Source organism: Oreochromis niloticus, linkage group LG19 (genome assembly GCF_001858045.2).
Source record: "Oreochromis niloticus isolate F11D_XX linkage group LG19, O_niloticus_UMD_NMBU, whole genome shotgun sequence".
Classification (NCBI taxonomy): domain Eukaryota; kingdom Metazoa; phylum Chordata; class Actinopteri; order Cichliformes; family Cichlidae; genus Oreochromis; species Oreochromis niloticus.
The window spans coordinates 6519638-6546051 of record NC_031983.2 but is presented as its reverse complement, the minus strand read 5'-3'; the positions used below and the strand labels follow the sequence as shown (position 1 = coordinate 6546051).

The 26414-nt window shown below is 38.4% G+C and overlaps 3 protein-coding genes across 6 annotated transcripts; 1 reads left to right on the top strand and 2 right to left on the bottom strand.

Annotated features, from left to right (window-relative positions):
- Nucleotides 1–933: 933 nt before the first annotated feature.
- On the bottom strand, nt 934–9274 carry si:dkey-196h17.9 (uncharacterized). Of its 2 annotated transcripts, XM_013272890.3 has the most exons (12): nt 9034–9274; nt 8659–8946; nt 7385–7679; nt 6686–6770; nt 5099–5203; nt 4647–4747; nt 4431–4532; nt 4131–4257; nt 3937–4041; nt 3678–3833; nt 3430–3551; nt 934–2655 (listed from the first exon to the last, which is right to left on the bottom strand). In XM_013272890.3, the coding sequence occupies exons 2-12, from the start codon at nt 8750–8752 to the stop codon at nt 2514–2516; spliced, it is 1434 nt and encodes a 477-aa protein (XP_013128344.1). In that variant the 5' UTR covers nt 8753–8946; nt 9034–9274; the 3' UTR covers nt 934–2513. The 2 variants fall into 2 exon arrangements, with proteins under 2 accessions (XP_013128344.1, XP_013128345.1); XM_013272891.2 differs by lacking the exon at nt 9034–9274 and having other exon boundaries at nt 6686–6767.
- Nucleotides 9275–12468: 3194 nt separating this feature from the next.
- fam216a (family with sequence similarity 216 member A) lies at nt 12469–19723 on the top strand. Of its 2 annotated transcripts, XM_025900741.1 has the most exons (7): nt 12469–12635; nt 12739–12766; nt 13925–14040; nt 14261–14387; nt 14606–14777; nt 15510–15592; nt 18660–19723. In XM_025900741.1, exons 2-7 carry the CDS (start codon nt 12763–12765, stop codon nt 18779–18781), a joined length of 624 nt encoding a protein of 207 aa, XP_025756526.1. In that variant the 5' UTR covers nt 12469–12635; nt 12739–12762; the 3' UTR covers nt 18782–19723. The 2 variants fall into 2 exon arrangements, with proteins under 2 accessions (XP_025756526.1, XP_003447828.1); XM_003447780.5 differs by lacking the exon at nt 15510–15592 and having other exon boundaries at nt 12476–12635.
- A 1568-nt stretch (nt 19724–21291) lies between these two features.
- On the bottom strand, nt 21292–26414 carry vps29 (VPS29 retromer complex component). 2 transcript variants are annotated; one of them, XM_003447782.4, is made up of 5 exons: nt 26300–26414; nt 25270–25281; nt 23818–24009; nt 23135–23370; nt 21292–21796 (listed from the first exon to the last, which is right to left on the bottom strand). In XM_003447782.4, exons 1-5 carry the CDS (start codon nt 26300–26302, stop codon nt 21679–21681), a joined length of 561 nt encoding a protein of 186 aa, XP_003447830.1. In that variant the 5' UTR covers nt 26303–26414; the 3' UTR covers nt 21292–21678. The 2 variants fall into 2 exon arrangements, with proteins under 2 accessions (XP_003447830.1, XP_003447829.1); XM_003447781.5 differs by lacking the exon at nt 25270–25281 and having other exon boundaries at nt 26300–26413.

Sequence of the window (26414 nt, the reverse complement as noted above, 5' to 3'; positions counted from 1 at the left end):
GAGGGAGTGAAGGAAAATGAATTCATTAAAGGGTCTAGTGATGAATTTGACTGGGAATAACCAGGCTGATAAGAAACTGCATGGTGCTTTCCTGCTATGACACTCTGACCTCCACAGTCTTTTGTCAGTTTAATAGTTTTATCAATATTTTTGACCTTTTAACTTTCTCTGTTAAAAGGGCAAGATTTTTGAAAAAATAGAAGTGGGAAGGGGGATGTATTTTTCCATGAAAATAAAGCAGGAACCAGTATGGGTCAATATACTCTGAAGCCTGTTATGGCCTGGGACAATAGCCTTGGTCCACAGCAGTTTGTGCTATAAGATGCCGAAATAGAAGCTTCAGATCTCGCCTTTGCAGGTGATGTAGATGATTAGGTATGATGGTTGACACTCAGTAAGAAGATGACCTTTTATGCTTTACTTATTTCTTAATTTTTCCCTCCTTTTTTTGTGGTCCTCTCTTTTCTTCTTGCTAGTCTGCCCCTCTCTGCCTGTGAGTTCTGGCACTGTTACACTGCAGCACATCTGGGAAGTATTCACAGCCTTGTGATTTTGTCACACTACAGTCTTATTCCAAAATGAAATGAATTCTACACACACTATCCAATAATGACAAAGTGAAATAAGTTTGCTTGAAATTTAGGGTTTGAGTAATAATATGTCTGTCTGTCATCGTCTCCAAATCTGGACGTGTATGCCTGCATCAACAGTATACACATGGCTTTAAAGGGCTGGGTTTATAGCTGAAGAAGAGAAATATCCATAGTGTTACAAAACATAATAAACTTGCTGTTTATCTAAAGATTCGTCAGATTTTTCTCCATATGAAAACTACAACATGGGACCAGCTCTGCAAAGGAAGTCTCGTTTCAGTATGGTGATGTTGGTCTCCATCTAGTGGTGTTCGCTGGTGGTGCAAAGACTATACTGCCATTTGTTTTTAGATTGAAGTTTATTCATCACAGTCTTTAGCAACAGAATGATCGTGGGAATCTACAGAATCATTTCTTTCATGAAGAAAAGTTATTGAACAGAGAGCCTTAAAACTATAAACCATAAACTAGAGCTCATGGAGGAGGTTCACGCAAAGTAGCAGGTAAAGATTAAAGCAATTTCAGAACGTTGAGATTTTGTGTAGAAGGAACATACTTTTAAAAAAAAATCTGAAGAACAGTACACAGTTCAAAGAAAATTCAGAATTATTAAGGACAACAAAAGTCAGGTTTCTTCAACAGAAATAGAACAAAGAAACTGCATTAAAACCATACATTCCCATATCCTGGAAACAGTATAAGCCACATTTGAGACACTACAGCAATCTATCAGCTAGTCTGCTGACTGCAGACTTTAACTGAGGAGATTTTTTTTGCAAGGCTACATGGATCATGGCTTTCTAGCAACAGACTCGGTATTTCCTGGGAGATTGTTTTTCATCCTTTCTGCCAGAGAAGCCACGGTCAAAGGTTACAACTAAAAGAAAGCTAAAATTTTTCTAGATGCCCAAAGATTACATCTAAGCAACACTTTCATTTAAGGGAATAACACAGCTGCAGTCATGCCTTCACTGTTCCATTAACCTGCACATTCACACTCGTACAGTTTTGTGGTAACTTTACTTCACAGCTTGGACTGTAGCAACTGTGTTGCATTCAGCCTGTGTTATATTATTACACTCATCATATCTATTTTTAATTATTGCTTGTTTTTCTTGTTCAAAATTTGCAGTTCAGGAAGTGTTTCTGTTGTAAGTAGTGGTCATCAGCAGAAAAATGAGGCCAAAGCTGAAGTGGCAAAAATTGCAGTTCCTCTAAGTCCCACTTGAGGCTGGCTACAAAAGGAAGTCAATCCCCATCAGGGGGCAGTGATGACTTACAGGTGTCCTTACACAGGCAGCTCATGCTTGTCTGACTCATCCACAACATTAAACTGGACCTTTGCGCGTGCTGTTGGCTCCTTTTTTGAGAATTTTTAATGGAATTTGTAATATTACAGCTTGCTAGGCAATAGAAACAATCCCAGGAGCTCATGCTTCATTATCAGACAATGAGGTTTTACATGTTTATTAACAAGGCAGGAGCAGTCTCAGTGAAGATAACGGAATAATAGGTGGGCTTTTAAATCGCCTCACTCTGTACAAATGTATGTTTGTACCTTCATAAATAAAATGTAATAAATATTACAAATATTTTTTTTTTAAAAACATGATCTAAACATTTCTTTTACTAACTGCAGTAAACAAAGCAAATTCAAGTACATAAACAACCATGGCTGTTGTTTACTGTAATACACAGTAAGAGTAAAAAACACACATTTTCCTTTTAATAAAGCTGCTACTAAATGTCACTAAAAAGCTCTTTGACCAAAACTTTTTTGTGCCATTTAAAATTGCACAGCTTATAATGCTCCCTCAGCCAAACGCTACCTGCTGTCTTTTTTATGTTTCATAAACAAACATGTAACAATCAGCATTGATCTTTTTGTTGCGCTTCATCCCGTGTTGCCCAACTAAGCCTTCACCAGCAGGTAAGACAGGAGAAACAGGACCTGCAAATAGGTCTGGATTCACTGCCGGGAAGAGCGTCCAGTACCTCATTGACATCGCCATTAGAAAGACCCTTCCACTTCAGCAACTTGTTCAGGAACTTGAAGTCCTCACTGTAGTCAAAGAAGAAACCCCACAAAGTTAGTAACACATAAATCATTCTGTTAGACAGATCTATTCATTTAAAAGAGTTTTTCTTTTCTTTTATACAGTGAAGAGCAATATTTACAAGATTAAAAGTATAAAATAAGGCATCTAGAAAAGATGTTTTCCTTGATGACCTCTTTGCACACTGTCTTAGCCAGGTCATCTGGAAGGATGAGCTAAACTGCGCACAACTGTTTTATGCCAAGTGTTTGCATCCAAAAAAAATAGACATGAGGGGTGTTTGACGAATTGAGAATATAGCTTCTCTGCTGGGGAAGTCTGTTTTATACGTGCAAGCTGGTAAGACGTACCTTACTAAAAACGAGTGAATGAAGCACAAATTTCTGTGCATTTTCAAGGGGCGTGTAGCAATGACACTGTTGACTGTCTGATCAAATAGGTTATCTATGGAAGCTCCTAATTATCATCTATAGTTATATTTAAATTTGTTTTACAGCAGTGAAATAGTCATATCAAGAAAAATCCTTAGGGCCCTTGAAAGACAGAGATCCCATGGTCTCTTGGTGAAAATGGGTTTCACAACCAGTTGGTCAGTTATGTTGCTTCCTGTCCTTGCCATTGCTTTGGTTGCAAGCAGATTGCTGTGGTTGCCCATAGTTTGCCCTTTGCATGGAAGAAGCTTACTTTGACTTACATTTCCAGCTTGTGTCAAATTGCACTACGGTTTCATGGTTAGCTTGTGAGTGTTTGAAAATAAGTCTGGCAAGAAAGTGTTTTACCTCTTTTTGAAATAGTCCTGCTGTAGACGTCCCATTATTATCTTCAGTGCATCAATGGATGTGCAGTCCAACACCTCTTGGATGCCCAGCAGCATCGTGTGCCACTTGTGGACACCAGGAGCCTGATAAATCACAAACAAGTATGACAGGAATTCATGTCAAGGTTAAGATTTTTTTTTCAGTTGCTCTTTTGGTAAAATGTCATTCACATAACAATAAGCAGACTGTTTGCAACTTGTTAAACTCACCAAGAGTGAAATGCTCTTGTGAAGATGGTTTGCATCTTCATGTATTCGTTCACCAATATTAGAAGTCCATCGACACTTCAGGGTTCTCTGCTTGTTTGTTATAAGATGTTCGAGATAAGTACGGGCGATGATCTTATAGGCCTCATCCACCACCACCTGAGACACATAAAGACAATATGAATGCAGTTTAACTGAATCGGTTTAAAAAAAACAACTACAGGTAAATTTGTGTATATTTGACAGCTGGGAATTTTCTTACTTTTTGCTCATCCATAACATAGGGCTGTGTGGGGAAATGTTTGTAAACACTATCAAGAAAGTTGTTCAAGTTGCTGTCCGATCTGAAGAAATCTTTAAAGTGGTTCTGCCGGACAGAAAATGGCATATTAATAGAAGAAAATATATTTACCTATATATATATATTTTAAATCTGTGGTTAGGATGGATAGATACCTCTGCAATAACAGTTATAATTTCCATCAGGAATGTTAAAGTAGACTGCTCCAGGTTCTCCAGTGTTTCCACAGTTTCTTTGACAAGAGAAGGTGTGACTCCCGTATCAGTAGTCTGAGCATACTTCCTGAAAGAAACAGCATAAAATATTTATAAAACAGGCATCAGCTTTGATCATCATGTTCTACAGCATGTTAAGCCTTCAAGTAGATATCCAGTGGTGAGTAAGTATTTTGATTAAATTACAGGGCTCAAAAAAACTGAATTAACATTTGCCACAGAAACACAGAAAGCACTCACCTGAGTTCCTTACATGTTTTCAGTGTTTTGAGGAAGTGTATCATTTCTGGGTTGTCAGTTTCTGCCCTTTTTTTAAGATCGACATACTGCTCTTCACTGTACCTACAAACCAAAGAAGATACACAGTAAAAAAAATTCAACATGCTGAGTTTCATCAAAACTCAAAATCTCAGACGTGGTGAATCACCTATTTCTGAAGAAAAAATAAAGACTCACCTCTTGACAAATGTTCGAAACTCTTGGAAACAAATTTCTTGCACTTCATTGTGCAGTTCTGGAAGGAGATTTTGTGCTTCTCCGGGTACGGCATTAATACACTTCAAGAGGGACAAATAATATGATAGGTGATTAACAGCTTTTCACTATTTACAACTGAAATTTCAAATAAACTTTCTTTGCAATGATCTACCAGAACATTTTCTATAATTTCACAGAAAACTTTCATCATTCCTGTCATTTACTACAGCAGCATTTCTCTGTCATGCAGAAAAACTGAGACATACTGTTAACATTGTATTTTCAGCTAGCTCAGGGACTAAATGCATAAACTTCATTAGACTGACAAAAAGGGGAGTCTCACTGGTTCAGCCCACTTAAGGTCAAAGTGCTGTATGTGACCTATGATGTAAAATTTATCTGACGTTCCTGCTTAAGAGCATTTCTCTTACCTGGATAGTGTCCACATAAAGTTTAACATAATCTTCTTCTATGCAGCTTGCAGCTATGCCGGTCTCATTCTGCAGGATTTTGTCCAGGGACTCTCTGATCTCTTTCTGTGGACAAAAACAACACAGAAGTAGACTGTAAGCTTACTTTCTATCAGGCATACAATCTGAGATATTACTGGGGAAACACCATGTCCCAAACTAGAAATGTAACTTTGCATATTTTTGATGAAGTGAGCCCTGAGGCCAATTTTGCTCATGTCAGTTGAGGTTAACTCTAGTGGCCATTTTGGTTCAGAGTAGTTTGGTTTCTATTTTGTACATTTATACTGCTGAGAGGATGGACACTAATGATCTGTACTGTAGCACCACTTTGAGGTTGTTGCTTTCATTTAAACGTGTCATTGAGGAATCTGACAGACTTACTGAGTGACTGTTTCTTTCAGCAGGCTGTTGATATCAGATTTTCCACACTTGTGGTTCGGTGAACTACCTCATCAACTACTGTCTGGCCTGTTTTTTGTTTTTTTTTTACAGATTATTGTAATTTCAGTGGTGTTTCTGTTCCTTTTCTTCTTGTGACATCTGATTGGGCTAAAGTTTCGGAAAGTCAAGTCAACTTTGAGCACTTTTAGTACCTGCATGACTCCTACACATACTTAAAATGTATAAACCACTTTGCTTTCTAACTCATATTCAAAGAAGACTCAATGAAGTAATGCAAATACTACATTTAGAAACATTTTCATTTCCAGTTCATTTATATGGTGATCATAAGCCAGTCTACTTGTGAACAGGGGCTGAGATTGTGGCTTTTTTTTTTCTCAACTACTTCTATGCATCTGTTCTTTGATCTGGTTAAGGCCTGAGGTTGATCACACCTTTCAAACCAAAGAGCAACACTGCCACCAAAGGGATTGTGGGGAAAGTGTTACACTTCCAGGAAATAACTTGGTCCCACAGCTGTGGTTTATACTGGTGCACAATAACAACCTCTGCGTGAGAAGTGTTGAGAGAGGTGGGACAGATAGAGACTGAAGTCCCACTGGCTTACCTCAAACAGAGTTTGTGTGCGTTTGCTAATCATCATTATTTTTAATCACAGATAACTCAAAATACAAGTTGGGTCAATATGTTAAATGAGAAATGTGATTTGTGTAGTGAAAACGTTTCGATCTTGTGTCTGTAGACATGATCTAGCTTTGACCTTGGCATAATAGTGTCAGGAATGTGAAGCATTAGAAATGTGTCACCAACCCATGATTATACATGTTTTTGAACAAGACTTGGATAAACACAAAATCATAATTTATTTGTGATTTTGCTGATGGTTAAGTATGTTTAATGCTGATGCTTATATTGAATATACCTGATATTTGGGTATTTAAAATAACCAAAATAACTAATAGTGATTGTAAAGACACACCTGACTACACAGAGGCTGTGTAGAAAACAACCTTGAACGATATCAGTGTGTGTGTGTGTGTGTGTGTGTGTGTGTGTGTGTGTGTGTGTGTGTGTGTGTGTGTGTGTGCCACGAAAGAATGTCTGGCTTATAAAATGTATGATAAGTTATATAGGTATTCTTACCTGCACACTTTGAAGCAGCTTCTCCTTTGCCTTGTCTTTCCATTCACAGAACAGCTTTTGGTCTGAACTATAAAGCACCTCCCTGCTTGGAAAGTACCAGAAAATACCCACATCAGAAGAGAGCACCAGCATCTGTTAATAGCTAACGTTCAGACAAGAGACAAATACTTTCAATCCTAATTCCCTATTGATATGATGAAACCTGCTTTAACATTTTAATTGCCTGTTTTTGAAATAACAGGTTGAAGATGTGGTGAATAACAATGAATAAAAACAGACTGAACCAGTTTGCTATATGCCAGGATTTTATAACAAATCTCTGCATTTATGCTTAAATTTTGAACGCATAAAACAGAAATAACACACTGAATTAATCCGAGAGCTCTAGAAGGAATGATCAGTAGGTTTTCTTACCTTTTTGTGCTTAACTATAAATTTGAACGGTAGTTTTCATAGATGTATGTGAATTGTGACTAGATTGGTTGTTATATAGTTACTTAGGTCTTACTGACCATTCAAAATGCTCATTTGCATATTCTGGCATCTGGGCTGGAAGAGCCACCCAACAACCAGCTAAACAACCAAGTGCATCATTGATTTGATCTTCACCAAATCTATATTTAAAGGTACAAATACACAAAACAGCACTGAGCTGTTGTGGCTAGTTAAACAAATAAAAGTAAGCTGACACATAAATACCTCAGATATTTATGTTGGACCCAGTCCATCAGTTGCAGGCATTGCTTGACAGAGTTGATCACCTGCAGCACTTTGTGCAGGATTTTGAATGTCTGAGGGTTGGACCAATCAATGACACTCTGTTGTCCCAAATTAGGCTCTGTGAGGTTGTACAGGCTTTCAGAGGACACCCCAAGATGCTGAACGAGTTCCATAAGTGACATGCTTTGTTGTCTCTGCATGGATTGCTCCTCTGCAGTGTTAAAGGAGTTCTGGGCCAATGGGTTCTCCCACCCATGACATGCACAGTCATGTCCTATGAAAGAGCCAGAAAGAACAAACAAACATGTGAACTCTACATTTGTTTCATGTTTTGACTTGATCCAAGCCAAATGAAGGGGTTACATATTATATTTCATATTATTTTTTCTGATAAAAAGGGGCACCGTGTCAGACGAGGTAAGGTGAAATTCTTGCTGTGACTTGGCCAAGACACACGACAATGAGCCTATCAGAGTTTGCCAGCTTCTAAAAGCCTGGGTGATGTAATTGTGAAGGAATGAAGTGCCAGAGACTACGTAATTTATCAAACTCATCCTTACTCCTGATGCTCTTTCCATTTGAGCTCAGGTGATTTTTTTCCCCATCGATACAACAGAGTCTACCACTGAGTTGGTCCCTTTGAGCAGGACTAATAGATGTCAGTTTTAACATTGCTGATAGTCACCTGATCACACTGGTTATGAGTCTTATTGTCTACTTCCTTTAACCTTGACGTTCCATTTGTAGTTTGTGGCTAGTTTTTTTGCTACAGTGCACGGTTTCTCACTTAATCATATCCAAACATAAAATTCGCTTTGTTTTCGGATAGGAGGAAGTAAAACCAGCACTTATGATTAATTAATTTAAGTGTGCAATTGATTAGATAAGTAGTCAGCCTCTACACTTATCGATATTAACTTGGGAATGCATGTTGGAACATATTTGTTCTGGTTTGTTTGGGAATACCCTGCATACCTGAGGCTAAGCTGCGCTACAGTTTGATGCTCTGATTTCCAAATATTGCAACGCCACTTTGTTGCCGCTTCAGCAACTACAGTTTGTGCTGCTCATGTGTTAAACTAGTTTTTATTTCTGAGTTAATGGCCTATCAGTAACAATCAGTCAATAAATAGCAATCATTTCAAACACATATAAAATAGCCAGTCCGTGGATGATTCCAGTTATTACTCCTTGCTACATATAAACCATACAGATGAAGGTTTCCCACAGTAATAATAGTAAAGCCCTCTTACCGTCTTGTATGTTGTTGTTATTTTCTATTAAAGGTTTCTTGCCCTCACTCATCCGAATCTTCTTCTTTCTGTTGAATATCGAGATCTTCTTCATATCGACTTTTAACAGCTCGCTCTTTTAGCAAAGACGATGCTTGAACACCTGTTGTGTCACGTTTCAGTAATGCGCTCTCCTGGCCCGGCTGTTTGAGTGTGTCAGCGCTCTGCGCTGTGGAGCTTATAAAGCAGTCGAAGGGATTTTCCAATAGCATCACTCCGACTGTACGAAATGTTTTCGTTTTACTCGATCTGTAAAACGAAAGCCACTGCATCATTTGACATCATCATAACAGCAATGATGCAATGTGCAATAATAATAACAATAATAATACCTACAACTCGCTGAAGAAAGCCTGTTGTCCTCCTTTCGTGAAATTTGTGAAAACATCCTAACATTTAGTCTTGATGCATTCTCAATCATCCAGGAAAGTAAATCTCCAAAAGTTGAGAGATCCTAACATTTAAATAATAAATCACTTTGGGGGGTTAATGTGTGAATACTGTGGTAACACATTGCTGAATGAGCCATTGTACTACAGTATAAAACTAGTCCCACTTTAACCTACACACATGAAAACTACATGAAATCTGTTCATCAAGAATTAGTCAAAGAAATGTCAGCTGAGATGCTGAACTGTGCTTTATATACACACTGTGTGTACATATTACATGTGCAACCTGTAGTAACCTTAAAAAAGCAACAGCAGGAAAGTGAGTTGGAGTCATTCTTTGGCTCTGCCCTTAGGACTTTGTCTATAAATAACTATCAATGCCAATGTAATGAATCAGAGTGAAAAGAAAAAAAAAAGAAAGTGTGTTCTGCTTGCTAACATGTTGTTAATGAAAGGCATGCAAAGTAAAGTAAAACTGCAATACTGATTTATGTTGAACATAACAGACATTTTTAATCTGTAAAGTAGCTGACAAAATATGGCAACAGGTACACTATATGTACAGGAGTACTGGGCCACACCTCTTTGAATTCAGGTGTTTTTGGCCCTAAAACTGTATAAAATCACCTGGCTTGCAGTCTGCTTTTACAAATATTTGTGAAAGACTAGTTTTTCTAAAGAGCTCAGTGAATTTGAGTGTGTTCTATAATGTGTCACCATTAAAACAAGTGAGTTTGTGAAATTTCTGTGGGTGATATTATTGCAAAAGTGGAAGTTTTTGGGAACCACAGCAAATGGCAGACCAAACATAGCTACAGATGAATTGCTTAGTGCGTCTGACATTAACATCAGCATGAAAACTGTGCACCAAGAGCTTCTTCCCACACCGCTTCTGTGGGTGTGAAACATAGCTGGCCCAGAATTTTTCTCATGTAAGTGTAGCTTAATTCTCGTGCACTGTTAAACTTTTCAAGCCGAACAACGTAGACGAAACACTTACGTAACGTCATTTACATGTAACGTCAATAAGGTACGTGCACCTGTAATGTAGACATAACATAGATGTAACATACACATAATGTACACTTACATGAAATATACATACATGTACATGTAATATGCAGGTAGAAGATAATGTACATGTAATGTCAACAAGATACACGAAAGTGCAACGAAGACATGTCACTGTTCAATTTGAAAATAAAATAAAAACTTAAATCAATTGTTACGTGGTAACTGTAGCCCTGTCTCAGATCTTTATTTTCTCAGCATTCAAACGTTTCATGATTTAGTTGGTTTAACAGATCAGGTTCTTAACTGATTTTTAACACACTGAGGATAGACGTGTTTGTATTTCAGTAGTTTTAGATCTGCAGAAGTCAAAATTTGAACAGTGGATCCTTGAGGATCTGTTCTTTGTTACTCTTTAACTATCTTTAATACAAATACAGATCTTTTAAACCTTCCCAGAATTAGTTTTCAGTTAGTGTGCTCCTGTTCTTTGGAACAAGCTGTCTGCTGACATGAGGTCAAACAGAGCTGTGTCTACATTCAAAAACAAACTCAGAACCTCTTTATTCTCACAGGCTGATATTTAATTACTGTGTGCCTTTCTAAAGTTTGTTTGGTTGATTCCATTGCCTTGAGTCATAGTAGACCTACATAGGTTTTTAGGTTTTATGTTAAGTGTAATGAAGTGTACTATATTAAAAAATTACCGTTGTCACTGCCACTGTTTGCAACAAAGTACAACTCTCCAGTGCTGTATCTCATTTTGATGATGAATTGAAAGTCAGGAACCAGCAACTGGATGAGAGGTGTGTGAGAGAGAGAGACTAGGAGTGGACTTGGGAGTGGAATTTCCCCAGGAAAACCCTCTCCCAAGTGGCACACTGTGGTACTGCAGAAGGCCTTTTGAAATGGTTTTTCCAAGGGGGCTGCCTGGGATACAACAGTTTTAACTAGTTGTTGTGAGTCAAAGGAACATCCACAGGAATGCGAGAACCCAAGGTTTCCAAAAGAACAATGCCTCTTAACGAGATGATCAGTGTTATTTTTAATATTCAATAAAAATTGCTTTGAAAAATACTTAATTATGAATCATTAAAGGGATTCAATTTATAGAGAAGCAGTAGTTATAGTTAATCATATCAGTCTTGAATAAATATAATCTGAAAAGGTATTTTATTCACTTTATACATACCATGCATTATTTACTTTCTTTATGGCAGTCCTCCTTGTCCAGGAGGATATTTAATGTGTTTACTCTGTGTCTACATTGGACATGAGGCTGAATTTTATTTAACTTACTCTATAATGTGCAAATAATCTTGTAAAATATTAGCTCCCTTTTATTTATTTTTCAGTCACCCAACTGATGATGCTCAGTCTTTCTGTTAAGCCATCACATTTTACAGTTGCCTCTGTGAGCCAATGAAACTGGCTGCATTCAAATTTTTAAATTTCCTGCGGTTGTTGATGCTGCTTGCTGCAAACCGTTTACCTCAACTAATTACAGTGGGTGTGTCTAATTCTGCAAACCTTGAGGAAATTTCCATTACAAACATTTTCTGGAGAGAAAGCTGTTATGAACATGGGGGGGATTATCCCTGCATGGGCGTGCACAACAGCAAGCAGACGATCTGGATAATCCCCTCACTGCCGGCAAACTTGAATGGTAAAACAGTCACAAGCAGTCCGCATTTTTATTTGATGCATGCTTTAATACAATGAATCTGATTGTTTGGGTTAAACATTATTGCATGGACTGAAAATACAACTTAACACCCACTGGCTCTTTGGGGTATCTAACTGGGAGCTGAGTCATCAAGAGATAAAAGAGCTCCAATAGTTACATGAAAGTACCGAAAATACTGTACAAAGCTTCACTGTGGAGACAAGACCTCACCTTATTTATGGGCCTCTCAGAGTCTGATAGCTTCAAATGTATTGAAGAATTATGATTGTCTGAAAATGTTGGATCATTCCAGGAAAGAAAACTGCAACAACAGCACAAATGAACAAACAAAGAAATCATTAAACAGACAGTTGCAATGAAGGAGGGAGGCCATGAGAGTACCATGGGAGTCTACAGGGACTGATTTGCTTTTAGAGTAAGCCTCGAGTAGCCACTCCAAGAACTGGAGTGGTGCATACGTAAAATAATATAATAACCACAGCCCGATGCTGCTGCTTTTTTCCAAGGATGTCAGCGTACTCTTTGTCCATGCTGAGCATTACAGGACATCTTTAGGTTACAGTTACCAGCATTAATTTAAACACCATATCTTCCTTTCAGTTCACAATTACAACATCTTAGAAAGGACACACCCACTGTCCAAAGTCCTTAGATCAGACCGCCTCTTTTCTTTATCTATCTAGGCTGGCCTCAGTGTGGACGATATGTGTTAAAGGTAAGCTAAACTGGCTGCTGCTGCTTGTGCACGGACTGTTTGGCTTTGTGTACAGTTTCATACTGAAAAAGCAAGTGAAATCTGCAGAAAACCAGGTGTTCCATGGGATCCAGCATAATGAGGCTATGCCAAGGTAAAGTAATGTCTGAAATTTAATCCATGTCAAAGTGAACATGCCATCTTCATTGCATTTATTTTATTTTCATGTTAATATAACTCATACATTTCTGTTGCAGGTTTATTTTGATGCATCAGTGAAAATGGGTATGTGTAAATTTTTGCATATTATTAAAAATGAACAAGTAAGCAGTAAAAAAATGAGCAGAATTATGAAGAAACTCACAGAGGGACCCCACTCCACTGAACCCTTCTGCATATTGAATCCATTGTATCCTGCCTATTTCAGTTTTTTTTCCTTGGGTTAGATTTCAGATATGCATGCACTACTTCCATGGTTAAATAAACCAAACGTATTATATCTTGTCTGCACTGAAACTTGAGAGGAAGGTTTTTGTTATTGAGGACATGGAGGGGATCAGTGGAAACCAGGTGAAATCCCACACCTGAATCTGACCGCGGTCAGGCCTGATAGGTAACAGGAAGAAAGCTCACTTGTGCTGATTTTTAATTAGAAGTCCTTTTGGTTTGACAGTGTAACTGAGTCCATGTGCAAATCTCTTGGTTCCTGCAGACTAAGATGACCTATATGACCTAATATGACCCAGGTCAATTTGACCTACTTTGACCTACTCCCTTAATTAACTTTCATATCATACCTGACATTAAGACATGGATGAAGAATGCTTAATTAATAAGAATTAATGAGTTTTTGAACATCTACTATTGCATGATATCATGTCCTGTTTTACCTAAGACATGATAACCTTCACCTGTTGCCTACTGGTGGTGGTCAGTGGGCCCAGTGGCGCCAGTGTCCGGCAGCCTCGCCTCTGTCAGTGCGCCCCAGGGCAGCTGTGGCTACAATGTAGCTTACCATCACCAGTGTATGAATGGGTGAATGACTGAATGTAGTGTAAAGCGCTTTGGGGTCCTTAGGGACTAAGTAAAGCGCTATACAAATACAGGCCATTTACCATAAAAATTGTAATCTTTTTTGTCTTCTGTTTTAAATTTTCATTTTTCAAATTACAAACACGATTATTTTGCATGTCCTATCGGTCAATGTGGAGTCACTTTGAGTATCTTTGTAGCTATTTTGCATCTCTAACGTTGCCTTTTGTCACAGTCACAGAGGAGCTGGTCTGTACCTGTGCATTATTTCCTGCTTAATTTATTCAGTCTCTGTTTCATCTGAAGCCTCCATAGACATTTAGTTCCTCACATCCTGCCTCTAAGTAAAAATATCATAATCCTCAAATGTAACTTTTTCCAAATTACTGTCTGTTCTCTATTTACTAACAGAATTTCAAACTAGTGCTGGAAACGTCAACAATGGTTTGAAAATCAGCAGACCAGCCGATCAACGCCTAACAGATATACAAATCCCCACAAGTGTGACTACAGCCTCATTTCTGAAGGTAAATTGTTGATCGTATTGGCTATAGACCATTTTTGTCCACTGTAATCAGCAAATAATGTGCCCGCATCATAGTCAGAGGACTTTAGAAGCACTGGCAAAGCATACATTTATGTTTCTTCTGTAACTTCTGTAACATCCACACCTAACCGTGTTTGCACATGTGGATTCATATGTTCAGTGTGGATCCTAGTGAAAAGTGATCTCTGCCTGCCTCTTAGCATACAGCACTAACACCAGCTCAGAGGAAGTATCTGTACAGCATTGCAGCTTCCTATAGCACTGAGCATGTCCGGAGCCTCGTCACCCAGCACTACATGAACGTGCAGTACAGGTGTATACGAGCAGGTGAGAAGAACCAAAACAAAATAAATAAATAAAATTCAAATGTAACTTCTTGTTATACGCTATGTCTATGTTTTTCTAAACCATTTGTAAATCACTTTCACTACTAAGCATCTGACTTAACCTGTCACAATCCTTTACAGTGAGTCAGTGAGCAACATAACGGCTTTCACACTGTGGTTTGTTTTGTATCTTTGTTTTGTCTTTGTGCCAAATCATAGACTACAACCACAAACGAGACATACTTGAGGCTTCTGTAGCCTCACCTGGGAACGACAGAGAGGATCATCTATCAAAAACGCAATCAGAAGTTTCTTCAAGGTCAAAAAACAAGAGCAAGATCAGTGCTAGACTTTCTGGAAAACCCTCTCTCCCAAAGAACAAAGAAGCCAGGTGAGACGTGAGCTATCAAGTGATAGCTTCAGTTACAATATTTTAAATATCCTAAGGATCATCACTTTATTCTATCCCACCTTATTTCCCTTTTAATGTGTCTGCCTAACAGCCTTACACATCTGAACTAGTCTGCACATGTAGATAATTATAGTTGTCACATATGGAGGTTTTGAAAGCACTTAACAAGCAGCTCATTTCCATGTTTACTTTTCAGACTTGCAAAGAGTTAAAATGAAAACTTTTTGCCACAATATTTAGCTCATCTTTATATTTTTTAAAATGTAAAATATAAGAACCATCATTTCATGGTAATTTATACTGTAAAGTTCCCAATACATTATAGATAGGAACTCCAGAATCCCAAGCAAACAACTGGCAACAGTGTGGAGAAAAAAAAAAAATTCCCCTTGGGTTGGAAATTACCGACTAAGGAAAGCAAAGAGAGAAAAACACTGAGAAAGGAAAAACAACAAAAGTAAAAACTATTAATTTAAAAAACATAAATAATATTATTTAATGATAAAGAATTCTCAGTTCAATGCAGTTTTATTTATATGCTGCAAAATCACAACAGCAGTTGCATCAAAGTGCTTTATATTTTAAGGTTAAGATCTTACAATAATACAGAGAACTTAAGAAGACTTCATTCAAAATGAGAACATTGAAAATCGTTTTTAAAAAGAAAGAGAAGTCAATAAAACTTTTAATGTAACATATCTGAAATTGCAGGTCCTTTAATACATCTGCATCAACACATAGAAAGGCTAAGAAGGGGACATTGTCACAAACACAGAGAAGGAAAAGTCCAATGAGTAAGTCAGCAAAACATTTGGAATTATTTGGAGCTTTCTTCAAAAATGTTATATTTTAGTTTACAATCATCTGTGAACTAAAAATTCACTGGACACTGTAATTAATTACACCCGTTCAACTGCTCATAAACACAAATACATGGCAATATGCACGCATAAACTCGCAAGTGGTGCCAAGTCACTGCATTAAGGCATGCACACATGGTTAAATAACCTGCTGAAGTTCAAACTGAGGCTCAGAATAAGGAAGAAAGGTGACTTTTGTAACTTTGAACATGGCATAGTTTTTGGTGACAGAAATGGCTTCAGAAATGGCTGATCTAATGGGATTTTCCCACACAGCATCTCTAGGCTTTACAGAGAATGTTTGAAAACGAAAGTATTCAGTGAGAGGCAAAATGAAAATGCCTTGTAAATGCCAGAGGTCAAAGGAGAATGGCCAGACCGATTTAAGCTGATAGGAAGGCAACAGTAACTCACAAATCAGATTGTTTCAACCCAGATATGCGGAAGAGCATCTCTAAATATACAACACATCAAACTTTGAGGCACATGGGCTACAGCAGCAGACTGGGTGACTCTCCTGTAGCTAAGAACAGTAAACTGATGGCTCACCAAAATTGGACAATAGAAGACTGAAAAAAGGTTGTCAAGTCTGATGGGTCTCAATTTCTGATGCAAAGTTCACGTCAGAGTTTGGAGTATACAACATGAAAGCATGGCTCCATACTGCCTTGGATCAACAGTATAGGTAGATGCTAGTGCGAGGATATCATTGTTTCATGTTTTTCTTGGCACACTTTTGGTCTTTAGTACTAGCCGAGCATTGTGTAAATGCCACAGCCTATTCAATTCAATTTCAATTCAATTTTATTTATATAGCGCCAAATCACAACAAAAGTCGCCTCAAGGCGCTTTATATTGTACAGTAGATAGCACAATAATAAATACAGAGAAAAACCCAACAATCATATGACCCCCTATGAGCAAGCACTTTGGCGACAGTGGGAAGGAAAAACTCCCTTTTAACAGGAAGAAACCTCCGGCAGAACCAGGCTCAGGGAGGGGCGGCCATCTGCTGCGACCGGTTGGGGTGAAAGAAGGAAAACAGGATGAAAGACATGCTGTGGAAGAGAGACAGAGATTAATAACAGATATGATTCGATGCAGAGAGGTCTATTAGCACATAGTGAGTGAGAAAGGTGACTGGAAGGGAAAAACTCAATGCATCATGGGAATCCCCGGCAGCCTACGTCTATTGCAGCATAACTAAGGGAGGATTCAGGGTCACCTGGTCCAGCCCTAACTATATGCTTTAGCAAAAAGGAAAGTTTTAAGCCTAATCTTGAAAGTAGAGATAGTGTCTGTCTCCCGAATCCAAACTGGAAGTTGGTTCCACAGAAGAGGGGCCTGAAAACTGAAGGCTCTGCCTCCCATTCTACTTTTAAATACTCTAGGAACAACAAGTAGGCCTGCAGTGCAAGAGCGAAGTGCTCTAATAGGGTGATATGGTACTACAAGGTCATTAAGATAAGATGGGGCCTGATTATTTAAGACCTTGTATGTGAGGAGCAGGATTTTGAATTCAATTCTGGATTTAACAGGAAGCCAATGAAGGGAAGCCAAAACAGGAGAAATATGCTCTCTCTTTCTAGTCCCTGTCAGGACTCTTGCTGCAGCATTTTGGATTAGCTGAAGGCTTTTCAGCGAGTTTTTAGGACATCCTGATAATAGTGAATTACAGTAGTCCAGCCTGGAAGTAATAAATGCATGAACTAGTTTTTCAGCATCACTCTGAGACAGGATATTTCTAATTTTAGAGATGTTGCGCAAATGGAAGAAAGCAGTCTTACATATTTGTTTAATATGTGCGTTGAAGGACATGTCCTGGTCAAAAATGACTCCAAGGTTTCTCACAGTGTTACTGGAGGCCAAGGTAATGCCATCCAGAGTAAGAATCTGCTTAGATACCATATTTCTAAGATTTTCAGGGCCGAGTACAATAACCTCAGTTTTATCTGAATTAAGAAGCAGAAAGTTAGCGGCCATCCAGGTCTTTATGTCTTTAAGACATTCCTGCAGTTTAACTAATTGGTGTGTGTTACCTGGCTTCATGGATAGATAGAGCTGCGTGTCATCTGCATAGCAGTGAAAATTTATGCTATGTCTTCTAATGATGTTGCCTAGGGGAAGCATGTATAATGTAAATAGAATTGGTCCTAGCACTGAACCCTGTGGAACACCATAATTGACCTTAGTGTCTGAAGAGGACTCTCCATTTACATGTACAAATTGGAGTCTATTAGATAGATATGATACAAACCACTGCAGTGCAGTACCTGTAATACCTACAGCATGTTCTAATCGCTCTAATAGGATATTATGGTCAACAGTATCGAATGCAGCACTGAGGTCTAGCAGGACAAGCACAGAGATGAGTCCACTGTCAGAGGCCATAAGAAGATCATTTGTAACCTTCACTAAAGCTGTTTCTGTGCTGTGCTGAGCTCTGAAACCTGACTGAAACGCTTCAAATAAGCCATTCCTCTGCAGATGATCAGTTAGCTGTTTGACAACTACTCTTTCAAGGATTTTTGATATGAAAGGAAGGTTGGAGATTGGCCTATAATTAGCTAAGACAGCTGGGTCTAGAGATGGCTACCTGGGTATTGTTAACCATGTCTGACCCTTTATGAGCGCTACATCCCCATGGTAGGGTATCATGTTATAAATCATGTCAAACTGGTTTCTTGAACATGACGATGAGTTCACTGTACTCAAATGGCCTCCACTGTCACCAGATCTCAGTCAAGTAGAGGAATTTTTGTAGTGAGATGGGAGATTTACATCATGGATGTTTAGCAACATGGACCAAAGCCTCTGAGCGATGTTTCCAGCACTTTGTTGAAACTTTGCCACAGAGAATCAGCAGTCAGTCCAATCCACTATGAGCAAGGTGTACATAATAAGGCAGCCAGTGAGAGTATGCCAGTTATCAAGAATATTATCAACTATCTTATACATATTCGCTTTCCTCTGTAGAGTTAAACATTTCATTTTTTGCCAGGAGCCAGGATCAGACTGTCAGATGAGGAAGAAGAGCAGGGAAGACCTACTGATTCTCTGAGTGAATGTCTGAGCTCACTCTCTGTGGGAGGATGGGATGGGGACAGCTTATCTGATTTGTGATTCTTTTATAATAATATAGTGACGCTTTCTGCTACTTAAACGCTACAAAATTCAGTTTCCAGTATAAATACTGTATATACTGATCAGACACTACTGGTGTTTAAAGGAAAGCTTCAAGAATTTTGAATTTAGATTTTCACTTGCATCTAGAAATTGTTTACAGTTATCTGGATCATGCATTATTTGTATTTGTAGAAATAAATACTCTGTATGTGAGCTTCTAAATGTACAGCTGTGTCTGAGTTTTGTGTTAAGTTAGAATTCCTCCTTATCAGAATGTGTTACTGTTTATCTTTTTTCATTTTTTTAAGCCTATTTAAGCTTTAAAGTATGTTTTATGCATCTGCAAGATCAGTTTTTGTAAGATGTAAAGATGAAGTTAATGTAGCGCCCTCTGTGACTGGGGGAAAGCCTTTGGAAGACTTGATTTCCATGAAGTCACGTGATCGCTACCGTTAAAGAGAGGAATAATGGGAAGTGATTGCTTATGCTTGCCTGTGCTGGCGTGCTTAGTGCTTGGTGCTGGCCACAGGCTCATTAGTATTCACGAGCAGATACTGTTTCTTTGGCTGCTTTGGCTGCTTTAAAGAAGAGTTTGTTTTCTTCTTTCAAAATAATGAAGTGTTTTAATTTCATTGGCTCAATGAAGCCGACGTGGATTTTTTTCTTAGTGTTAATGGAAAAAGTTAAGCCTTTTCCCCCTTTTTTTGCCGCTAGCGCAGGTTTCCCATTGTTGATATGAAACAGATGTTTTGGGATGCATTAGTTGCATAAGTACCTCTGGAATTCAGGAAAGTTTAAAATCTTCAAATTCTTCGCGTGTACTCGACGTCCTGCATGGATGAAAACTCTCTGAGAGAGGCATGGCATTGATGATATGCTGATGTCTGATAACTGTATTATTTTTTTTATTTTCACTTGCAATAAACTCATTGACATCTATGTTCTCCATGTGCGATTCTTAAATGTATATGTTTATAGTTGTGTGTGACTGTCTCTTTTGTTTTATCCGGTTAGGAACTTGTATTTTCACTTTAATAGTCGCTGCTATTAATTTCTACTCATCTGTTTTACAGTCCTGTGCAAAACTCTTTAGCCATCCCATCATTTCTTGATATTTTGCAAGAAAAGGCAGCTTTCCTGTCATTTCTTTAGTGTTCAGGAATAGTTCTCCGGGCTTTTTAAAGGACATTCTCGTCTGTTGGCTGTTGTTTCTTCTGTTCTCTGCCAAGATGATCCCACACTGCTTCAGTAATGTTCTGGTGTGGGGTTTGGGGAAGGCCAGTTAATGACTGATGGGTGTTTTTCTGTCTGGGTATCCTTTTACTGAATTGGCAGCGTTTAGGATTATTGTCCTGCTGAAAAATGAAAGTGCTGCCAATCAGATGCTTTCTGCATTGTTTTAAATGGTGGATTAAAGTCTGATGATACTTTTCTGCTTTCACATTTCTGTTAACTTTTCACAAGTGGCTGATTTGAACCAAAAATTTCAGATTTCGACTCACCACACCTTAAGACCTGTTGCCACTGATTTTCAGTCCACTTATTCATCAACTGAAGAGTCTCTAGTCCTGTGTCAGGTCTTTGCTAGATTTTTTTTTTCCCTTATTTCTTAAAGATGTGAGTCATATCCAAAAAATGTATGCTGTAAATAGATATTTTTAGACCTGCCACTTCTTCTTTTGTCTTCTACTGGTCCAGTTTCCCCAAATTTGTCAAGGCCACACAGCACACCGTGCTGAGATATGCCAAGTTTTAACTGATAGCTTTTTAAGAATCACATTCTTTCGTGCAAAAATACAATTTCATGTCTGTCAGACGGTTTTCTTGGGCATTTTTCGTAGATTTGCCAAGTTGTCTGTTATGTGTAGACACAAAACTGGCTCATCACTTGAGTTAGGGGCCTTTTTTTAACTATTATTTAAGGTAACCTGAAACCTTATGCAGCCTGTCCATGTTTGCCATGGCCCCGCCAATGATGTTAATATGTGGTTCAAAACAATTTTAATAATCATTTCCACCTTTTTGTAATCATGATTTGTACCAGGTGAGTTATTTAACCTCTTAGGACCTGGCGTCCACATATGTGGACATCACATTTTGGGTTATTTAGACCAAAATACTCAATTTTGCTCTACAAGGACATTATACTGCTATAATGTCACTATAATATATGCAAAGATGATCATAATTTCCTTTGTGGCAAAAATCAGCGCTTTGCAATTTTCAGAGACGCAAACAGCTTTGAGTGTAAAAGAGCGAGTTCAAGTAGCCTGAAATCAGGAACAGGGAGGCTTTTTTCTGTCCGTATGGTATCACAAAGTTTCAGTATTATCTGGATTAATACTTAGGGGATTTCTTTTTCAAATAAGCACGTTGAGTTATCCTCAAAGTTTTCAAGACAGAAGAGTAAAAGTATAAATAAATTAGAATTTCCCAAATGAAATACCGAAACACTATTTATGCATGGCTGTTACTGCTGTCAATATAATTTAACACACAGCAACAGATGGAGTGAAATTACATCTTTATTGTGGGAAAGAAATGAAAAAAAGGAGGCTAACTACAGGAAGCAATGGCCTGTTACATGTACAGGACATGAGGAGGGTGTTTATTAAAACAACAACAAAACAAAAGAAACCCAAAAAGAAAAAAAAAAATGGCACCCAATATTATTGCATTCTCTACAGTTACCAAAAGACAGCTCAGGTATAAGCAAATGCTGATGACATATAAACAATATAATACACAGGTCTTTTAGAGTTAACTTACAGAAGTCTGCTATAGCATTAACACTGTGGTGACTCTGAGGGAGCTGCCGCCCCCTGGTGGACAGGAATGAAATATAAACTGAGCCTTGTTAATGCAATTTTTTCTCCTTCTCCTTGTGCTCTCCTTTAAGATTTCTTGTACTCAATTCGCTCCACCTTGACGTCATCGCCGATCAGCTGATAAACGTACGTGACCACTGTAGATGCCTGGATGTCCATTAATACAAAAGAGGGGATGATGTTGCTGTGAAAGAGAAAACAGATGCATTTCTTTAATTACACCCAGTTTAATGAAAAAAACTTTAACTGCAAACACCTCAGAATTAAAAACATCCACAGCAGTGTTTCTTTCCTAGAAGATCTGTGTTAAACATAAATGCTTTGAGCAGGATTTACAGAATTTTAGTTGCTGCCATTCCGTCTGTGTGGAGAAAGAAAATTCAGAGACAAATATCTAAAAACCTCAAACATGAATCCAGAACTATCTGCAAGGAGATCTGTTATGCAACATGAGCAAAAATCTGTTTTTGTTATAATTTGGGAAAACTAGTTCATGTTAAAAGATCCCATAATTTAGCTTGAAGCAATCACAGTTTTCTTAGTTGCTGATGATCAGTTCTCCAATTAGAATTAGTTATCAAAATATGAAATCGTTCCAAATATTCTACTACTTCGCACATTCATTAGTTTTTGGATTTCTAAAAGTTGTAGCATATTTAGGGAACCACATAACTAAAATATGATATTCCACTGTGGAAATAATCTCATGCAGACCAACCAAACTAACCGTCAAAATGTCTTTTTGCAATGAAAAGGGAAACAGGGCTTCTTAACTTAACTTGCAAAATAATACACTGAAATTCTGTCAGCTTTGGTTCACTATGTAGAGCCTCCAGTTCACATGCTACAGTGTCTTTGGGAAAGATAATGAAGCCTGATGAATCCACTGGAGTGTGAGTGTGTGTGTGTGTGTGTGTGAAAGTTACAACGTGCTTGGGTGAATGAGGCTTGTAGCTGAAAGTGTCTGAGTGTTTTACTTTTTTCTCTTTCTTTTTTACTTGGTTCTTGCAGGGAGAGTGACGGGTTGCCCAGTGACTCTCAACACTTTTTTTTCCTTCAGTATATGATCACCCGTGTTTTTTTCCACAGTACACGTCGAGTAGTAGATTGCTGTGTACTTGTTCTATGCAGGGCTGTGTACATTTTCATCCATTTTCACGCTTAAGATCAGAATCCATAGTATTCATGTTGTTACACAACAGCAGTCAGTTAGCCCCAGAAACATACAGTCTGGTAAGATGAGAATGTAATGTCTATAAATATATCTTATACAGCGCTTTTCTACTCTACTTGAGCAGTCAAGTAGAAATATAATTGCTTTCTATTTTTATTAAGGTTATCTTAATATTCACACTCCAATGATTGCACAGCAGAAACTCTGGGTTCACTATCTTGCACCTAGATACTGATACTTTCGCAGCAGCAGCCAGGGTTCAAACCACCAACCTTCACCAAAATCATGAAAACATGGCTAACTCTCCTCCTAAACAAAGCAAAATTCATGGTTTATACGGGCTCCCACCTTTCCAGGGCACTGTAGGCTCCAGTTGCAGAACCAGGGTTTATGTAAAACTTATTTTCATTCTCAAATGCCTCAAACTTGTGTGTGTGCCCAGAGATAAGGATGTCAACGTCGAGTTGTCTCTGGAGGAGTGCCAGGCTGGCCATGTCACCCCAGGGGATCACTTGATGTCCGTGGATGAGTCCAATCTTAAACTGGCCCACTGTGACCACCTTCTGCTCTGGATAGTTCAGGTTCTGAGACAATATCAGGACGACAAATGAGAGATGAGAAAAACATGGAGTAAAGTAAGGTTTATACACTGGTTTCATCTTACAAGTCTAATTATGGAATAAAGTACTAATTATGCACAGATTTAAACAGACAGCAAATGGCAGAATGAGCTATATTTAAAAGATGTCATGTCCTCAATGGGATCATTTTTGAAAATCATGATCTACATGGATAAATCTCAGTTTGAGAGAACAGCAATTACAATTTAATTACAGAGCAATCCAATCAGTCTTTAGGATCAGTAAATGATCCATGTTCTTCCTCAGTGCTATTTATTAATATGCAGAAACACAATTTGTAGACATCCTGTGAACCCTGTTTTTGCAAATTCTGCAAAATAAAATTGTTTTACGGTGATTAGTATCTTCTATGTGGTTTATTTTACTGTTCACACACACACAGAAGCAAACCTCATCAAAGTCTCCTCTGACGATGTGCACATCCCCAGCGAGGGTTTTCAGGTAGTCATAGCTCTCCTTGGTGCAGAGGTTCCCTGTGCAGAGAATGTGCTGGATCTTCCCCGGCACTAACAGTTTTTTGAACTTGGCTGGCAACGTGTTGCATCGGTGAGGGATGTGCAGGTCACCTAACACCAGGACCAACTGATATCATCGCACAGACACACGCAGACAGGTTAGTTACCCACAGATGAGCTCTCAGCCATGGCTGAGCATTTCATTTTCCCAGTGGGCCGCATTAGAAAATGGGACAGTTGCAAAAGTGTGCACCAATAAGCTTATAAAGAGATAAAATTCATATTGAGCAGAACTGAGTTCAGCTTATTGGTGTGGCACAACAATCCCAGTTTCTCATGTGGTCCCTTGAAAAGAAATTTATGCCCCATCCCTGCTACAGCCTGTATGCTGCAGCATAAGAATACAGAAAGGAGAAGTGGGCAGAGGACAGAGCCCTACGGGACGCCACTGGTCAATTCTGCAGAAGAGAACAATGCAAACAGATTCCACCATAACCGCTGTACTCCTCAGTTAGTTATTGTTAAATTCTCCTGTACTTTTTTCAGAAAAGTTTTACATTATTGCACAGATTAATTTAGTACAGTGGATAAACAGGTTTCACTCAAAAAGCTCAAATCTGGGAAAAAGGCAACAGTTGTGAGTAAGGATCTGACTAAATTGAGTGTCTGAGTCCAAACTGGGTATTGTGAAAGTAACTTTCGACACAAGTGGAAAACAGCCCACGGCAGAAAAATATGGTTTGAATTGGCACAGCTGGATTTCAGACGCTCAATGGCAGATAAAAGAGGTAGTTATGTTTTTACACTACACAAAGAGTCCATGACAAACAAACACCAACAAAACCAAGAGTTTATATTAAACATTAAACCTACAAATATTTTTTAACTACTAGCCAGCACAGAAATTCAGAGCAATGGCTGTGACTTGGGTAGAAAAAAAACAAAAAGTCTGAATTCAACTGGTGAACATTGAAGACAAACCAGGACTGATGCACAAAAGTGTGCGAGACCATGTTCAAAATTTTATATTAGAATGTTACACTTGGTCTGAATTTGTGCAATCATGTTATCTTCTGTACTAGTAAACAGCAGTTTACCTTCTCTAAAAACTGATGACCCCCCCCAAAAAAATCATTTAGACTTTGAAACATCTTTTAGCTTCCTGCTGTGTTACTTTTAGTGGATTTCTTGTCATTGATTAGTGTCTTATTAATATTGCTTAGGCAACAATTCAGTGCACTGCAGTTGCTATAGGAGCAGCAGCTACTTGTGCAAGAGATGCAGAAACAGCAGACCTCTGGGGCCATGCAATCCCAGTCCCATGTTAGTGAGCCAGGCAGAGGAGCGATCAGAAAACAGGGATCCAGGACAGAGCGGGAACACTTACCCGGTGACCAGCCTGGTTGTTTGGAGACAGGCAAAAAAGGCAGAGTGGGGTGGTGGGGTGAGATAGAGAGGAAGGCATGATGTGCGTGGAGAGATCAACATGAGGCATGATCAGAGAATGGGGGAAAGAAATACAAAAACAAAATTTAAAAAATGAAAATAAAGACAAGAAAGAGTGGGGACAAGAAGGGGAAACTGAAATTAGAAATTAAAAAGTGAATGGATTAAGTAGACAGATATTAATCATTTAAACAAACAAAAAAAAGGTTAAAACAACGATGTGGTTGAAACAGTTGTTAATGGTCGATGGTTAGTGATAATCATTAAGCAAAACATATTGTAGTCGCCTGACTGTGAGCAAATGAAAAAAAATGCGGTGAAGCAAATCAAAGAGATGGCTGCAATTAAGCTCTGATGAATCGTCTAGTATCGAAGTATTTGTGTTTATAAATATGTCGAACTACATAACCTGGAATTTATAAAACATAACAAAATGAATGTAGTTCTGTGAGTTATAGTTCCAAAGGAGCAACAGTCTTGTTTAACTGGGTTATTAAATAAATACATTTTAAAAATGACAGTTCAAGTGCGGGCTGCTAGCTGGATGACAAAAATTAACGCAGAACAGGAAAGTGCTTCGTAAGATCGTAAGATGAAGTGTTAGCTCTATTAGCTCCGGAAGCTAACTCATTGGCAAAAAGGGAAAAGTAAAAGAAGTCGTTGTATCCATCAAACACACAACAAAACTATTCACGAACAAGCAAGACACACTGGGAGTCCGCTGTGCAATGGAAATGTGTGACTTTATGGATGTTTGCAGTTTGTTCCGGTGAATTTTGGAGACTAAATTGCTCAACTGTCATGTGATCGTTGATCCATCTGAGAACTGAGCTTTACTGCAACACAGCCTGAAACTGAAGCCATGATCACGGCCCCTTTGCGTCGACAGCCAGTTTCATAAAAAAGTCGAGCGCTCGAAGCACGGAATGTAAATGTGAGAAACCGTGGCCTTTTCGCCATTTCATACTCACCATCTTCAATGTTTCGGCTTGCAGGCAGTCAAGTTGAGGAAGCGCCTACGCACGTACAACGTCACGACGTCAGCCAATGGGAAACGAGAATGTGTCAATAAAAGCTTATTGTTTC

Coding starts and splice junctions, on each gene's coding strand:
- si:dkey-196h17.9 (XM_013272890.3), bottom strand. CDS start 8,752: ATGAAGAAGATCTCGATATTCAACAGAAAGAAGAAGATTCGGATGAGT. Junction 6,771..7,384: donor GTCCAACATAAATATCTGAG/GTATTTATGTGT, acceptor GTACTTTCCAAG/CAGGGAGGTGCTTTATAGTT. Junction 5,204..6,685: donor AGCTGCTTCAAAGTGTGCAG/GTAAGAATACCT, acceptor TTTTGTCCACAG/AAAGAGATCAGAGAGTCCCT.
- fam216a (XM_025900741.1), top strand. Junction 14,388..14,605: donor GTACAGGTGTATACGAGCAG/GTGAGAAGAACC, acceptor GCCAAATCATAG/ACTACAACCACAAACGAGAC. Junction 14,778..15,509: donor CCAAAGAACAAAGAAGCCAG/GTGAGACGTGAG, acceptor CTGAAATTGCAG/GTCCTTTAATACATCTGCAT.
- vps29 (XM_003447782.4), bottom strand. Junction 23,371..23,817: donor TCAGAGGAGACTTTGATGAG/GTTTGCTTCTGT, acceptor ATATTGTCTCAG/AACCTGAACTATCCAGAGCA. Junction 21,797..23,134: donor GCCTACAGTGCCCTGGAAAG/GTGGGAGCCCGT, acceptor TCTCTTTCACAG/CAACATCATCCCCTCTTTTG.